Source organism: Ornithodoros turicata, chromosome 3 (genome assembly GCF_037126465.1).
Source record: "Ornithodoros turicata isolate Travis chromosome 3, ASM3712646v1, whole genome shotgun sequence".
NCBI classification, from domain to species: domain Eukaryota; kingdom Metazoa; phylum Arthropoda; class Arachnida; order Ixodida; family Argasidae; genus Ornithodoros; species Ornithodoros turicata.
Window position 1 is genome coordinate 47,695,143 of NC_088203.1, and position 18,316 is coordinate 47,713,458.

At 42.4% G+C, this 18,316-nt stretch overlaps 1 protein-coding gene across 4 annotated transcripts; it reads left to right on the forward strand.

The window, feature by feature from the left end:
• The first annotated feature begins 312 nt into the window (after window positions 1-312).
• LOC135388459 (sterile alpha motif domain-containing protein 3-like) lies at window positions 313-13,135 on the forward strand. Of its 4 annotated transcripts, none has more exons than XM_064618034.1 (8): window positions 313-391; window positions 1,853-2,011; window positions 2,162-2,249; window positions 3,856-4,011; window positions 4,641-4,853; window positions 5,157-5,331; window positions 6,953-7,038; window positions 12,700-13,135. In XM_064618034.1, the coding sequence occupies exons 1-8, from the start codon at window positions 351-353 to the stop codon at window positions 12,985-12,987; spliced, it is 1,206 nt and encodes a 401-aa protein (XP_064474104.1). In that variant the 5' UTR covers window positions 313-350; the 3' UTR covers window positions 12,988-13,135. The 4 variants fall into 4 exon arrangements, with proteins under 4 accessions (XP_064474104.1, XP_064474107.1, XP_064474106.1 ...); XM_064618036.1 differs by lacking the exon at window positions 313-391 and adding an exon at window positions 1,691-1,783; XM_064618035.1 differs by lacking the exon at window positions 313-391 and adding an exon at window positions 1,691-1,760.
• Window positions 13,136-18,316: the final 5,181 nt, after the last annotated feature.

An 18,316-nucleotide genomic window follows, 5' to 3' on the forward strand; every position in this document is an offset into this window, starting at 1 on the left:
TAGCTCTATTGGGGGTCTTTGGAGCAAGTTACTTAGTTTCACACGAGATCATTGTCGAGGACCAGCAGTGCATTGTTTGCACCCATTCCAGCAATCCCTATGCTCCGCTAACGTTTCACTATGTACTTGCAGTTGTACGACAAGGATTTTGACTGTTTTGTGACCATTGCGGACGATGATGTGATACCCCACCTGTCTACTCTACGGCTTACTCCGGGTACCGATGTGCAGCCCCAACCAACAGAAACGGTTTTGCCACAGACAGAGAAATTGTTTGCTGCTATTTGCTCATGTACATTTCTGCCCAGGAGCTGACGTTGACTCAGTTGCTATCATGCTCTAATTTGGAGATGCAGCAGCCAAGCATGAGCAGTGCTGTTCCAGAAAAAACGTAAAGTGCCCTGTTTGACTTACATGGAATTAGGCTACCCTATACCACTATATCATGATATTGTGCTCACATGTTGATGTGCTGTAGGTACCATGTGCTGCTAAATCTGTGGAATTTGGTTGCTCGTATCTGCCATCTGTGTGCAATAGTAACGACCTCCCAAAAAATTCACTTGATTTGATTTGCAGCACCCTGATGAACTGCAGGCACAAGATGCTGACATGTTGCTGGCCATAGGCCTTACTGGGGAAACTTTCTGGGAGGCTGCTGGGGGCTGGATATACTTGGGCAACTGGGAAGGCAGATCATAGCCAGTGCTAAAGATTACAGCGAAGGGACTGGTTTGACAAAATTTCCCCATAAGAATTCTTGTCCCAGTCTGCCCCTGTAAAATGTACTTAATGACGCAAACTGTTCATCCACAATGCGATGCTGAGAGTATATAGAGGTGATTCCATCTCAACTCAGGCAGGGTGGTCCGGACACCATCACCAATTTTCCTTGAAAAAATATGCTGTATCGCAACACACATACACACAGGAGCAACAATTATTTTGGCTCTATGTGTTGTGGTCTGCCCCCAAAAAAATCCCAAAGAAATTGACCCGGTGACGGAGCTTTCTGACGAAACGATTTTGACATGCGTGCTCCGCACTCCATGTTTGTTGCGTGTTATCTCGAGTTCTGCTGAGAAGGAACCTTCCTTTTTGCGAACACATGTACGTCATAGCCTGGGCTATATAACTACAAAATATGAAGGAAATCGGAGGTGGGGTTTTTGATAAACGAGAGTCAAAAAAAAACCATTTTTGAAAACAGAGCTGTACTCTACACCGCCTTGACGAAAGTGGGAAAAGTACAGACATGTAAATTTGACATAGATTTAAAGAGCGCGCTTCGACCTACACAGCGGTACCTCATATATCTCGATGGCGTATACAGCAGGAGTACAGCGTAAGGACAAATATGAGCAAAATCTGATTTTTCTTGCAGCTTTGGCGATTTTGAATTAAAGATCAAAATAGAATTGACCGGTGCTGTTTACACACGCTGAAAGTCGTTGTACCTGACATATTGTGCAAAAAAAAATCTAGTTTGGAACCGTCCGATGGCGAGGAATAAAATGTCAAAAACATTCCGTCAGAAAGCTCTGTCGCCGTGTCAATTTTTTGTGATTTTGTTTTTGGTGGACCACAACACATAGAGCCAAAATATTTGTTGCTGCTGTGTGCATGCACGTTACGGTACAACATGTTTCTTTTCTTTCTTTTTTTTTGCAAGGGGAATCAGTGATGGTGTCCAGACCACCCTGCCTGAGTTGAGGGAACCACCCATATGGACACACTGCATAGGCACACATGACTAACCGGTGACTGCGAAAAATGTTCTCATGTGCGGTTTGGCAACTTACTGAAACACTCGTTTATTGCATTGCATGCACAATCTGAAATATTGTTGCAGGAATGACATTGAAGACCGTGATGGGAAAGCATATGACCTTCCGGACTTTGGTTGGCTGCATGGGTCTCTACTTATGGTAGCAAACGGAGAGCCCTTGACATCTTCCCTCGAGATCAAAATCGTCGAGTTCTTGTACCAATCAGTCATGCCCTTCACATTGTAAGGATGATTAACTGAATGCAGTAATGCAGCAGTGCTGTTATCAAATTGCAATGGGGCCTAGTTAGTCCTACAATGTGGTTGCAGAGTATTCGACATATAATTCAGAGTCCCACTTTAGTGCAGCACATATTACTGTTATCCTTGCAGATACCCTTCTCGTGTTTTTTATTACAAAGTCATCAGCCTATTTCTTGAGCGTTACCCGCACCTTGCTGACTCCATTGGATCCGGATTTGTGAGTTCCAACAGTTTCGACTACCTTTTTGTTGCTACATCATTAGAAATGTGATATCTTCCTTGTGGGCCCAACTGATTTGACCATTATGAATGACACACACCACCGTGGGGGGAAAAACACCACTGTTAGCCATCAACTGTTGGCTGTACTTTTTCCACATACACTACAGAGCAAAAGATGGGCTCTTGTTATGCACAAATTTTCTTACCGTTTCTTTTCTTTTTTTGATTCCTCCACCATCTTTATTGTCTGCGACGTGCACAAAGGGAGCAGCCCACACCATCCTTCCTTGACAGTTGCATCACTCAGTTCTAAGCTGATGCTTCCTGGTGGCGTCCTACGGAAACTCAGCATAGACTTCCCTGACGCAGTGTGTGCCCAATTGGCACGTCCAGAAGAGAAGAGACTCATTGTTGAGGGCAAGGCAAAATATGCCTGCTGCAGCAGGCACCTAGCAATGACCCTAATGTTACTGTCATGAGAACACCAGGGCCACAGTAACAGCTGCATTATTTGCTAACATATCTGTGCCTGTTTGGATTACAATCAAAATCTGTTAGATACCAGGTCTTGATCGTCCAATGAGAACTATCTCTCATTTTTCAGTATGGGCTGTTGGGTAGGCTGGGGCTACCTTAATGTTGCAGCGTACCACAGTGCAGGCTTATCAGGTCAAACTTCACCAATGCTTAGACATTAGCTTTCCTTCTCATTTTTTAATTTTCTTTTCTTAATCTGCCAACAGATTCCGAGTGACGCTCATAGTCGCAGCTACAGAAGCAACGTGTGAAGCAATAGAAAACCCAAACAGTTGATGAATATTAACACAAATCTAACAGTTAGTAACAACCTAACGATAGCAACATACTGATTTAGTAATCCTTCCATGGTTGCATTGCACGTTTTATTGAACAGCTGCCGGCACTACAGCGCACTACACAGCCCTTCTGCAGTTTTGATAAGTGAGCCGTTCAGAGACGCACCCTCAGAGCATAGTGGCCAACACATCATTCTGGCATTCCCTGAAAATGATACAGCGTTTGTGTGCAGACGCGACACCACAGTGCATAACAATATCATGCACGTGAGAACATATCGAACATGCAAGCTTGTCGCAGTCGAAGTACTGTGTCGTTGTGTGCATTTCTGTTGTTTTTCTAGTCAATTTAAAACATGTACAGAATCACACGTCCTCTACCAAAGTCATGTGCTGTAAAAACGTTTTTACAGCACGATTTTACGACAAGTGGCAGACAAAAGAGGCGAAGCACAGGCTGCTAGTGCTTTCGGTGCGCGTCCCTAGTGTAGGAAACGTCGTCTTACTGGCCTCATTTTTTTCCCAGAAAGAGCTCTCCCATCGCACTACGGCAGAGTTATATGACCAGGAGCATAGAGTGACTGTGGCAGTACCTTTACTAAAATTTCTAGCACACCATGTGAAAGTTCAGGACCACAAAGTACAGTTAAATGCATATTTCTCTGTTGTGCATGCATTGTGATGTCCCTCCAATTTTTGCTTACTTGCTACACGAATGATGCCGCATGTCACAGTACAATTCTATGTATTTTATTTAAGACCTCCTTTAATTCTCACTGTGTTTAGAGCTCTTGGCTTGTTGCTCTCCGCAATAAGTTCAAGAACGAGCGACGCAAGGTGCAGAACCATGAACAAGTGCAACAAAATCGCGCCAAATTTGCAAGCAAGCGAAGTGGAACTGATGCTGAGCAGCCTAGTGAATTGCGGAGGACACAACGAGAGGTACAAACAGTAAAAGGGGAACTTTAATATACACATAGGATATCTGGGTGTAAATTTCTGCATTACCAATTACAAATTGAAGGCGGTTTACTTGCTCAATGCTTTTGTACAGCAAGAGCTTGTTCATTCTAATGTAACTGTGACTCGAAATAAGTTTGCATTAATGCAAGGAAATAAAGCCATATCCAACACTGGTAAAACAGGATTCTCCCAACATTTATTTAACAAAAAGTGTGTTTCCATTAATGCACTTGCACAAAAATTTCAGAATTCAGCATGTGTTGTGAAATTAGATGGTTGGCACGAAGTTCTGCAATTTAAGAACTGCAAAATTCTGTTCTGTTTCAAAAGCAGACTATGCCGCATGTATACAACTATTGTGGGGTGACCTCTTTACAGAAGCATTTGCTGCTTGTTAGGCAACAACTTTCCATGCAATATCGAGTAGTGGCAGTGCATTTGTGTGACAAAAGTTCACTTCGGCTTTGTGCGTTTTCGTACACGGGGCGGCGCCCAGTTCGATTCATCGTGTGCTTGCCTCTTATAAGACAGGAACTATATTTTTTGCATTTATGAATTCGACTACAAACTCTTTCCCTCATTGTGAACTTGCTTGCCTTTTGTTTCAGTCTGATGTTCATACTGCCAGTCAGCATGAAGATGAAACAAGTATAGAGAGACATGAGCAGTGGCTAAGAAGCGAGGGCAAAAAGACAGACCCTGATGAGTTCCAAATCAAAGTGAGAATGGCGGCAACCCACCGAAGCAGAGCTGCAGACCTCGCCACTCTGCCTGTGACTGTTACTGTAGTAAAATACCCGTACATCATGGCCTCCGGCAGGGTATGTGACTAAGTGAAATGTACATGACTTATGCTGCTAATATGTGAATAGCTGTTACTTTTCTTCTGTCCCAGCCAGTTTTTTCTTACTAGAGAGAGCGGACCACTCGTTGCATGGCCAACCAACGTTCTTCCTCCTTTATTTCCATAGCAATAGTGCTGCTGCACTCTAACCCAAATGCAAAAAAGCTCCCAATCTCCTACCATGCACTAATGTCTGCCTCTCACTTGTTTTCATATTTCCAACACGGGTGTCTAATTTAGCTTATTGCAATGCACACCTTGGTTCTGATGTTTCTTCCAGTTCTTCAACGAGTTTGAGAGTGCCACAAGTAAAGAAGCCCTCCAGCCTGTGCAGCGTGGTGTCGAGGAAGTGATCAGGCTCACTGTTAGTGGTATTATTCGTACTGGCAGCCCGCTGCAGGAAAAGGCGAAACACATCCCACACCTGGAAGATGTAGGCGCAACACGAAAGAAACGTAAGCCACAGCTGTACTCTGATTTAAGTCCCAGGTGATGACCGTTCATACAGCACCCAGTTTTCGGGTTTTATTTTTTTTTTAATCAGGGGATAAAACTCATGTTGAAAAAGAGGACCTGCCAAATAGGGTGAAATCAGGTGATATACTGAGAAGCAGGGGCAGGCATTCCACTTCACCTCAATTTTCCAGGAGAAAAAAAAATTGTCCTCTCATCTCTTATCATCTCACCTAACCTAGACAGATTTTTGAAGCCCTTTCTCACCTCACCTCCAAAAATTTGTTTTTAAAACTTTTCTGCACATCACCTCACCTCAAAACATTTTTTGACACTTTTACTTCCTCCAAGAATTTTTCTGGAATTTTTCCTGGCCTCGACTCACTCCAAAACATTTATTTTCCTCACCTCACCTTAAACTCTGTGATGTAAATGTGAGGAGGCCCTGGTGAGGATGTCTGCTGAGAAGTGTATTTGTGAGTGGGAAAAAAACGCATGGCACATTACTGTGTTGAACTAAAGTGAGAGAATACGGTCTTTACTCAATTGCAAGATGAGCTTTCGTTCTTGAAGATCAATCCCCAACATCAAGATTGCCATTTGACTGGCAGTGGAATTCTCGTTGAGCTGTGAGCATGTGTTTAAGTTCCCACGCTTATTGGCGATAGGCAACACACGTGCTGCTCGGAGTGCGCAGTCTGAAAAACACCCATACGCTGTGTCATCAGAATTTTGCTCACTTGCATCAAACTTGTTTTCCTAATTCCGAGGTTCAATGTTGGGGGGTCGTCTTGCAATCAGGGCCGCCTCGGTGGCTTCGTAGGTAGCGTGTCGGCCTTCCAATCCCAAGGTAGCGGGTTTGATCCCGGCCGAGGAGGCTAGCAATTCATTGGCGGGTACGGATTTCTTCCACAGTCCCTGGGAAAGACGTTAGGCCGTGTGCCCATTGTGAATATGTGTCCCATGAGTTCACGCTTTGTGGAATACGACAGTATGTGTTGATGATGACCCGTACGCTTTCGTAGACATATAAGTGCTAAATCTAGTTTCTGTTGCTGCAATTTACCGTTTCGTGTAGTTTCTTGCGAGCGATCCTTTGAACAAATATTAGATATTCACAATTCTGTAAGACATTTGAAATAACTGTTACATAAACTCCGAGTTATAATATCTTGCAATCAGACTTGTTTTGTTTTCGAGTAAACATTTCATAGGGGCCCGAAGCAACGTGCTGCCTGGCACATGGCAGTCAGGAGTGGTTGCAGCAGTTGCTGTAGTTCGCACGTCTGCGGATGAAGTCCTTCCTTTGCACATTTGCAAGCCCAGTTTATAGGTCTTATTGGGTTAACATGAACTGCTTTGACGTAGATCATAGATCGCAGGTTAAAACGAGCTTTATCGGGTTTTACCTGAAAATCAAGGGCCCTAGCGATACTGCAGTGTCAGGAAGGCAGCATAGGTCTTCACTGCACTGGGAAGCTCAAGAGCTTTAACATTACAGGAGTGTGTGTAGAGAACTGAAATTGGGTGATCACCATAATTCATGTCTTTCCCGTCATCATTCCCTCAGGGACTTAGCACAGCTCATTGTTGCACATACTAAAAATAGTGCATGTATTACAGACATGCTTGCTGTGGCTGCTTTGAACATCCTGGGCTGTTCCTTGCGAGAAACAAGTGCTCTGTCACACCTCTTTGTGCATGAAAACGTGAGTGCCCTCCCTTTTATTTACGTCATTGAAGTTGCATTCCTGCCTGAGTTGTCTTATATCTGCACCTTTGTGTGGCAACACTATTGCACTACGTAGTACCAAGCATCAGTGGCAGTTGCACGGGGCTTGTACCCAAGGAGAATGGCTTCTGTGATTGACTTTTACGTGCCACTGCATGATACAGTGGTGTGCAAGAAGTGTGTCTAGGAATTATCTACGTGCAAATACATAAATACTAGATTAAATTGTAGCTGGTGTATATTCATGGTGGGCCTTTAGTATAGAACCTTGAGCTTGAGGAGGGTCATGAAGAGACATCTACATGGAGACAGCTGAGAACCAGCAACGGCAGTTTATGTCCCCCATATACGATTTTGTTACGTGTTCTACCCACAAAACTTCACCTACTCTGCACGCATCAAGGCAATAACATACTAACCTTTCACGAAATATGCGGTTGACCCCTTGCGTGAACAACACTTCTGCAGCCATTTCTCCGATGCTAAGTTTCCTGCTTCTTGCCTTGTGACCTAAATAAATGTCATTGTTGGTTCTGAACTGTTTCCTTGTGGCTGTCTCTTCGTGTTTGTCATCAGGCTCAAGGCTCCTGTCCTTCACGTTCTACTCTTCCAGCAGTCCCAAACTGTGTGAAATTAGCAATGATGTGGGAGCCAATAAATGGTTTCAGCAAATGCCGACGATTGCTGTGCGGTGTCCCCATGCACTGGAATCTCAGCACATGCTGGGTGTTTATGCTCTTTTTTTTTTTTTATGCTCATCGTTTTGCCAGTTTGGTATGTTCGTTCAAAAGGAATTCGTTGTAAATGTCCTACAAATGCATTACATCCTATGGGAGCTTGGCAAGACTGGCAAAAAAATTCATTGTACAGTTTTTTTAATTAAGCATTTAAAGAGGTTGAAACATTTATTTTACTGAAACAGCGACATTTTGGACGAAGTCCGTCCTTCATCAGGTGTGATACATTGAACACTTGGTAGAGATATTTATACTAATGTACAGCAGAGAAAGGGGACAAAGAAGGTGATGAGGAGGAAATACAAATTCCTATTAGAGAGATCTGAGGGCACGAAAAAGAAAATACAAAAGAAAGCGACGTACACTAGAAGTGTTACCGGAGACAAAAGACAGATCTCAGGTGATCGAGCGAACATGGTAAAGAAGAACGGTGGAAGAAATATTACACTGCTGGGGTTTGAGAAAAGATAAACAATGGCAGCGCTCGTGTTTAGCCTCCATTGTAACGTTAAGAAGCTGAGAAAAGGCTATCGGTAATTAGGAGTTTTGCAAAAGTAGTACATTCTTAAAATGGGTAAGAAATGAAAAAGTAACAAGCAAAGGAAAATAAAATCTGGAGAAATTGTGACATGTCTGTTGAGAACACAAGGTTTATGCGCCACAGTTTAAAGAGAGAAAGCCCTGGAGTTGGTAAAAAAAAGGGGGGATGCGTTATACAGTTGTACTAAGGGAGATTGCTTCAAGTGGTCAAATGACCGATACACATGCGACCTCCTGCAGGGGGTGAAAAACAGGTCAATAGTTTTTATGTTTAGCAGACGGGTAATGTTTTGGGACCATCGGGGAAATCGGGGAGTCAAGGACTGGAACTTAGCAATTAAAAATGACTCTCGATTCATTGTTGTCAGGAAAGCCTGATTCTAAGATGACGATCTTTATGGGTGTGTTATAGTCGTGCTCAGGAAGGTCAAAATGCAAGGAAACGGGTGGTCGCTGATGAACAATGCCTTCTTTGTGTCTGTAAAACCGTTCCCGCATGGAATTAGATGTTTCTCCGACATACAGAACGTGACATTTGGTGCAGAAGATTATGTAGCATATAGTATATGAACTTCAGTTAAGAGTGTTTTATTTTAAAAGTGAAGTTGTCTTTGTAGCTATTATCTCAGCTGCTGTGTAGCTGCTAGCATGCTAAATTCACAGCTTCAATCTGTGTACACGAAACAATAAATTTACAAGTCTAGCATCGTGTTTTTCCACATGGAGTTCAACTTGGGGGTTGCTGGTGAATGTTTGACGATACTAGCAGGTTACGTAAGTTAGTCTCCCATTTGAAAGCAACCATGGGTGCCTGTGTGAAAACTTCCTTGAATATGCTGTCAACGTGAAGGTTATTCAAATGGCGGTTTAGGTCTGTTTTACAGTTGTTGAAAGATTTATGGAACTGAGTGGTAAAAACTAAAATTGGACTTTCTATTCTAATTTAGGTGCTAGTAGGACATCTCTTTCCTTTAAGTTTGATTTGTGGATGGCATCACTGACTAGAGGGGAAGGATTAGGAAGTTTTTAGTCGTGTCGTGTGCATGTTTATAAAAATCTTCCTGGTCTGAGCATATACCTTTTTAAGTGCTTAAACTGCCCATATAGGGTATGTTACTTTTCTGTTTCTGGGGGTGATAAATGTCAAAATGGAGATACTGGTGCTCGGTAACCAGTGAGCCTGACCTAAGAGAGATGGCTATGTTTAAGAAGCTAACAGATTGGCATGAAAACTGACATGAAATTTTAATTGAATGATGCAGTGAGTTAAAATGCTCAAAGAATAGTTTTATAGATGTTTCATCATCAGGCCAGAGGTGAATCATCTCGGTTGCTTTCAAATGACAGACTAACTTACGTAACCTGCTAGTATTGTCAAAGATTCACCAGCAACCTCAAAGTGGCACCTCCATGTGGCAAAACACGGTGCCAGACCTGTAAACTTATTGTTTCGTGTACACAAATTGACAGCTACAAAAACAACTTCCCTTTTAAAATAAAACACTCTCTTAACTGAAATTCATATACTGTTTGCTACATAATCTTCTGCACCAAATGTCACGTTCAGTATGTCGGAGAAACATTAATTCCATGCGGGAGCGGTTTTACAGACATAAAGGAGACATTGTTCATCAGCGACCAATCACTGTTTCCTTGCATTTTAACCTTCCTGAACACGACTTTAACACACAACAACAAACTGACAGCAACAAACGCAAAAACCGAGAGTCATTTTTAATTGCTAAATTCCAGTCCTTAATTCCCCATGGTCTCAACGGCCACTACTGTCCCACGTTATCGTCTTGTTTCCCCAATTTCTCTGAAGGTCCAAAAACATTGCCCATCTGCTAAACATAAAACCCTGGCGTATGCTAAGCATAAAAACTCTTGACCTGTTTTGTCACCTACTGCAGGAGACCACGTGTGTATTGGTCATTTGACCACCTGAAGCAATCCCCTTTAGTATTGTATAATGCATCCCCCTTTTTTGACCAACTCCAGGGCCTCTGTCTTAAAACTGTGGTACATATACCTTGTGTTCTCAACAGACATGTTACAATTTCTCCAGATTTTATTTTCCTTTGCTTGTTACTTTTTCATTTTTTTACCCATTTTAAGAATGTACTACTTTTGCAAAACTCCTAATAACCGATAGCCTTTTCTCAGCTTCTTTACGTTACAATGGAGGCTAAACACGAGCGCTGCCATTGTTTATCTTTTCTCAAACCCCAGCAGTGTAATATTTCTTCCACCGTTCTTCTTTACCATGTTCGCTCGATCGCCTGAGATCTGTCAACGTTTTTTGTCTCCGGTAACACTCCTACTGTACGTCGCCTTCTTTTGTATTTTCTTTTTTGTGCCTTCAGTCCTCTCTAATTGGAATTTGTATTTCCTCCTCACCACCTTCTTTGCCCACATTCTCTTATGTACATTAGCATAAACATCTCTACCAAGTGTTCACCCAAGTCACACCTGATGAAGGACGGACTCCGTCCGAAAGCTTGTTTTTCAGTAAAATAAATGTTTCAATCTCTTTAAATACTTATTTCATTCACTTGCGAGTGCTAGACTTCTCCCAGTTTTTGCTTTACCGATAGTTTCCTACAGTTTCTTTTTGTATTTATTTATTTATTTTTGTTAAAAAGGCGTTTGCTGTAAAGGAGTTTAACTGTACTGATGAGTTGGGGCACCTCTGAACCTGAGTGCAAACTCATGTAACACTGCGAACAGAATATTAAGTAGAGGAGTGTGAATATTGAAATTCTCGAATAAGAATAGTAGACGCATACACAAAAAAAGTTCCTCTGACTATTGAATCAAATATCCCGACACCACACCCTGACAGAAATGCTTATACAGCCTTTACACTAAAGTCAGGTTCAAGATCTTTGCATGGCCATGGCATACATGATACTGGTGCTTTTGAGATGGGCATGCATGTAGAAGGGTGACAATCAGGACCATCAGTTTTTAGAAATATCTTTTATGAAAATTGACTAAAAATCTGGATGCATTTTAGCTTCACCCCATTTTAGTTTTGGGTTAACCCTATTTTTCTCTGAATTTACACTCCACATCACGGCCAGCCTGCTTAGGGTTAAACACATTTACTACCTTCGAGATTGCACCTCAGCTAGGTACCTCAAGGCAGTGGCATACCATTTTTCCATGAAACGCACAGTTGATTACATCTAAGACTCTGTATAAACAGTACAATGCAGAACCTCAGTTCTGCAATAAGGCCAGATCTCTCCCTCCCCAGTTAAAGGAGCATTAAAGTGGTATCTAACATGGCAAAAAACTGCTGTCATCTTGTAAAGCAGTATGTGAAAAACATTTCCCAAAAATATTTTTGTCCAAACTTGTTTCACCGCGGCGCAATTAATTTGCAAAATCGCCCACCCACTCTCACATCACCCACGTTTGTGGTAGAGAGCCCTGTCATTCATTGGTAGAAAAAACCGTCTTGTACGAACATTGCGAGCCGTTTCTTGTTGACTTCTATCCTTTATGTGATTTATATCATGTTTTCTAAAAAAAAAAAAAAGCATATATCCAGCCTGACACAATAAGGTTTCGTGACCGTGGCTTCAGTGCAATCTCAGAATTCACAGTAGCAGAAAGCAAGTGATGACGGCGGCATTGTGGTGCCACTTGTTAGCCACTGAACCAACTGTGCGGTGAAAACGGTCAGAGGCTGCATGCTGTCGGGAAGCACTGGGGTTTCGCTGTACAAGACGCAGTTAATTTCGGACTGCACCACTCGTTCTTCTCGTGGTGTCTGCGGTCCCCCAAAAATCGTGGTTGTGTCGTTGACAGCCTTTGAACCCTCCGTTTTGGACTTCACGTAGCCGGAGAACGCATGGTGTCTCCAAACCGCTGGCAGACACTCCGGCCTGCGCGGTGTTGCTCACCTTGATCATGTGATCTCAGGTCCAATGAGGAGCGTCCCTACCACTCGCGTCACATAGTGGCGGCTCTTATCACGTGTATCATGAAGGCGAAGGAGGGTGTTCCACGCCCTGGGGATTCGATCGGCTATTGCAGGCGTCTCAATTTCGCTACGGTTGCACTAACTGTGGGAAAACTGTTTGCGGCCGCCTAGCATTCCATACCGACTAAAAACAGAAACAAAGTTGTGTGGTAATTTTTGCACCCGAATTTGCATGAATTATCAACATGAGGCCATTGACACGAATTCTACCCCCAAGCTTAAAAAAATAAAACCTGAAAACTTCAGGATATATTTGGGTATTATCTGCAAACACAGTGAAATACTGAACTGTGTGATGTTCTGATTCTGCATTCTACTGTACTGCTTATGCTTCATGAGCACCAGTGCTTAAGAGAGCATATTTCAGGTGGACCCAATGCCCATGATCCCGTGCGTCAGGTTCACAGGGGACTCACTTGACGAAGCACAGCATATGTACCTCCATGTTGATGGAACACGGCTCTTCCGGGTGATGGATGCCGAAGAAGGCATTGCAGCAATATTTGCTGCATATTGGATCTTTCAAGCCCAGTATGGAAAAGAAGTGACCAACGTCATGACGTTCATTGAACGTCAGTGGTACAAGTTGCACTCTACCAAGGCAAAGCAACAAGTGATCAAGCTAGTCAGCAAAGTGGTGAGGGCTACCACGTAAGACAGTGCGGAACTCAAATGTGGAACTGTGTTTAAGTTCACCAGTGCATTGTTCGGGCTTTCCTTTTTTGTCTTCACATTTTTTTATAGTTCTGTCGTTTGATAGTTAACATTTAGAACATTTTATAGAACACATTTGTTCATTTTCACAAAGAACTGTGATAGCAGACTGGTCGCTTTTCTAGTTCCTGTCTTTTGATAGTGCACATTTAGAATGTTTTATGAACATTTAGAACACAACATTTTAAGGAACACATTTGTTAATTTTCACGAACTGTGATAGCAGAGTGGTCGCTTTTCTAGTTCCTGTCTTTTGATAGTGCACATTTAGAACGTTTTATGAACATTTAGAACCCAACATTTTATGGAACACATTTGTTCATTTTCACGAACTGTGATAGCAGAGTGGTCGCTTTTCTAGTTCCTGTCTTTTGATAGTGCACATTTAGAACGTCTTATGAACATTTAGAACACAACATTTTATAGAACACATTTGTTCATTTTCACAAAGTCATAACTGAAGAACAAACTGAAGAACAAAACAAAGAAGAACTGAAGAACAAAAAAAGGCATAACTGTGGTAGCAGACTGGTCGCTTTTCTAATTCCTGTCTTTTGATAGTGCACATTTAGAATGTTTTATGAACATTTAGAACACAACATTTTATGGAACACATTTGTTCATTTTCAGGAACTGTGATAGCAGACTGGTCGCTTTTCTAGTTCCTGTCTTTTGATAGTGCACATTTAGAACGTTTTATGAACATTTAGAACCCAACATTTTATGGAACACATTTGTTCATTTTCACAAAGAACTGTGATAGCGGACTGGACGTAACATGGCCAGTGTTGCACTTGTAGACGTAACTGCTGGACTGCAAGAGATAAGTATGTAAAACCAATTGAAACATTTATTTACTGTAACCTATGTTCAGTATGTATGGTAAATTACTGCATTATAAAATAAAGAGGCAGTATATTTGACCTCCGTCTGAACTTTTTTTCTCAGGTGCATTTCCATTGGTGCTCGTGGAAATTTTTTGTGTCCAGAGCAACTAGCAACGAGAGCATGTGTAATTCAAATGCTCTTTTATTGGACTGCATACATGTGCATGGATTCAGTTTCTGGCTGCTGGTATTTGTGAGAACTATTTCATGTTATCTGTCAAGTAACACACGTGTTACTTGACAGATGAACACCTTTTTGAAAGGGTGTAATATTACCAGGTGTGTTAAATTACACCCTAAAAGAGTGAGTTATCGCACTTTTGGATTACACCCTAAAGGGTGTTTTTGAAGTAGCAAATTACACCCTTTTTGGAGGGTGTAATCGGTGGAAAAGGGTGTTATATTACATCCTAAAGGGAGTGAGTTATCGCACTTTTGGATTACACCCTTTATACACCCTAAAGGGTGTAAAAAAATTAAGAGTGCAGCGACTTTCGGGGTGCGTCATCTGAAGGGACGACAAACCAGCCACTCACTCTCACTCACCCTCCTTTCACTCTTACAATTTTTGCTCACTCATACACACATTCATACGACGGAAATCGCTGAACCTGCTGAAACCTGCTGAATCGGAAACCTGCTGAACAAGAGAGAATCTGTCCCTTCTATGTTTGTTCCAGCCTCAGAACATCAGTTTCTCTCTTGTTCAAATATAAGCCTTTTAGTTTTTTCCAGGCTTGATGTAGGCAGATAGAGCTTCGTCTTACCGTTAACAGAACATCCGAATCACGATGCTCACATCACGTATTTTCTGGTCCAATATTGCGAATTTTGGTAAAATTGCCATATTCGGCTAAATATTTCACAACCTTTCCTTGCACTTAGCAAAATGATTTTTTTTCACGTATTTGCCATTCTCCGAGCTACCAGCTCACGGAGTTTTATCTTCCTACCTGCACCTAGTGAGCAGGAAAAAAATGCTGAATTTCTGGTAAAAATTGATGCTTTTAGGCCCCCATCTCGATACGAAGAACGCTTACGTCTTGGAGCTTTCTCATCAAAAATGAAAGAAACATGCTTCCTGTACTCACTGACGGTGACCGGACCCTAATATCTTGAGCCGTTTTTCCTGGAGACGTACTCCTATGCATTCCACTTTTAGGGCAGGAGTTGACTTTCAGCGCCGCCTTGCGCTTCAACCAAACCGAATCCGGCAGAAATATTCGTTGGGTATCTCTATCTTCAGGATGCTAATCTGAGAAAAAAATAGTGTGAAAATTCGTGACGATCGAGCCAAGCGATTGGATCGCTTCTTGTGGAATGGCCGAACTATTTATTGAAATCTTTGTCGACCCATAGGACAACTCTTAGAAGAACAAGGTTAAAATAAATTAGGTTATATAAAGGTGCACTCCTGCTTTTAATAGGTCTGAGGAAATAGGTCTGTTTAAGACAAGATTCGAAATATAATTTTTTATGTCTTTTTTATAAAGGAGCTTGGAGCAGAATGTATTTGTGAACGTCGGTTGCTCTAACCTTCGAAGAGATATATCTCGCGGACAGAATACAAACATGAAATGTTACTTTTGTAGCGCCGGTGGGCGTGCTCTCCCGTCTTCATTGTACGTCAATACGTTATTTTAACCATGTTCTTGTCAGACCTGCCGTATGGGTTGATATAAACAGTTGTAAGTGGAGCTGTGTGATGTGCGCGTGAGGTTGCTCCATGTTCACGAACGTCTGTGTTGTCGTTGCTCGTTGCCGTTTGCGCGATAAATCCCGCCCAACTGCTACACTTTATTCTTCGCGTATCTTCCAGAATTCTGTTATCCTGGAAGCTCTCTTTCCGGAGAGTTCTGGAAAATACGCAGGCATAAACGCTGTGAAAACGATTGTACTATCGTTTGCATCAAGAAAAGGGCTAAAATAAACATTATTGTGCATGGCCGATGGAAAACGCGTAAGTATCGCCTCAGGGAAGTTTAAATATTCGTAAGGCCCACCTATTCCGACTCCGGGTCGTTGCTACTCAATATCAGCAATGTGATGTCAGCCACGCCAAAGTAATCGATTGGCTTCTCACGTTTTTGGACAAGGTATCGTGAATAATAATTTCGAGTCGATTTACACGAAAGGTGAGGCAGCCTATTTGTGTGGCTGGATGTTGCATGTGCCGTAGAGAGGTACTAGAAATAATTTCGACCACCTTATTTCTCCAGGAAACCATAGAAAAATGAAGAAATCAGGCGCTCATACACTTATCGCTTATCAACACCCGGGAGTTTCACAATGAAGTTGTTGTAAAATAATTAGAAATAAAACAACACTGTGAAAACAAAAATAGAACCATGATTAAAAGAAAGTAATTTCCTTTGACATTAATTTGTTTTGTTTCCTTAATATAGCTAACAGGCAGTGGCGAAGGAGGTGGTGGGTAGAAGGCATACCTAGCCACAGCCAACCAGCCACAGCCAACGGCAACGCCTCGGTATCATGCATAAGCGTTTCCCTAGTACAATGAGGATGCATCTTCAAGAGTTGTTACCTGTAATGCTGTTTTGGTCGCTGCTATTACCTACCTACCTGCACGGGCTGAAAAACCCGAGGGCGGACAGGCGAACAGATGCTACAGAGTGGAGTGGTCTTGCAATGTAGACAGGCTCACTGATCCTACACACACTTCTTCTTCCTGATCCCTCTATTCTAGTGTTGATTAAGATTGTCTGGAATAATTAATGCTTTGTACCGAATGTGAAATCTATCCAGTTTGCCAAATTGCACTGGAAAGAGTGCGGTACACAGCCCAGTGCCGCGTTTTCCAGCAACTCTAAACAAGCCAGAAAATTAACAACATTGCTTCTGAGAACGCATGATATCTTTCGATGGCGAATAATAATAATTTACACCAAGATTACGGTTCGCTGTAGCAACTGAACGTATATCGTTCAAGGGGTAACCATAATTGAAACGGCGAAGAGCGTGATGCATCCACTTTATTCCTATTTACGCCAACCGTATAATGAGAACAAGTTAAAGACGAGCACTTTCTGGCATTCTGCACATGATGCTGGGGAACATTAATCAAGCAACATTACGCGTGCATATACCTACGCACAACGACGTACACGTAAAGGTACCGAGTGGAACTCTTTTGCACTACCCCTCGGCTTTTTCTCTTTTTCGCATTCCTTATGAAGGGGCTATCGTCACTTTGTCTGATCTATGTTTTTTTTTATATCTTTATACTCCAGTATTAAGATAGAAAGGGCATTTAAAGAAAAGAAACAGCTTCCTAAAGCAGTATGATGACCGCTTTGTGGCTGAACCCTATAGGTAATACAATGTACATTTGGCCCATCGATAACACTTTCGATATCGAGCACATTGCAGATAGATGGACGAGGCAGATAAGTGGGACTCTGAACGAAACCGCGCACATAGGGGACGGCCGAATTGTTATTTGCACTACGCCTCTGCTATTCTTCAGCCGATTCAATCGTCCTCACCTCGTGCAGCTACTGCATCTAACTGTACAGTGGGGCATTTATTTTTGTGAGCAGGGTTGAGTGTACAAGAAACAGCTCGTAATGTTTGTAGCAAACCGTTTTTTCTACCAACAAATGAGGGGGTTCTCTACAACAAACGTCACACTAGAGTGGGTGTGGTATACGGTTGGAGCTCTCCGACCTGTCGCCGCGGCAGCGATTTTGCAAATTAATTGCGCCGCGGTGAAACAACTATGGACAGAAGTATTCTGTAGGATCGCTTTCCGCATATTGCTTTACAAGACGGCAGCTGTTTTTGGCCATGTTGGGGGGTATATGTTTATTCACACGCCATGTTGGAAAGCACTTTAATGCTCCTTTAACCCTCTGTTGGGTCTAGGTGATGCGTGGCGTCAGTGGAGAGGGGACCGAAGAGGGGTTTATACAAAATATCTTTGAGTGTAAAGCAGTACATGCCTGTCATTTGCATGTCGAAGTTCTGGTGTGGTAGGGAGTTGGGCGTAGATTAAATAAGTAGTGCCTCAATAAAATATTTTTACGTGTACATCTGTCTCTTGATTGCGTGTCGGCGCGTGTGGGAAGCGCAGATGCTGCCGGGGCGAGTCCGCACGGGGTAACCTAGATCGTGATGAATACCTGTTAGGTCTGGCATAGGAGTTGGTTGAACAACTAGACATATCCACGCTACTTAACAATATACACGAAAACAGGAGGGTGTAGTTATTGTAGAGTCGGACGGTATGTACAATTGACTAGAGTGATGTACAATTGAGTGCTGTAAAGCTCCACTTGACCCACCAAGAGAAATAAATAAGCTGCCTTTCCAAATGATCTACTCCAAACACGAATGACGATTCTACAAAAATACGTGCATGGC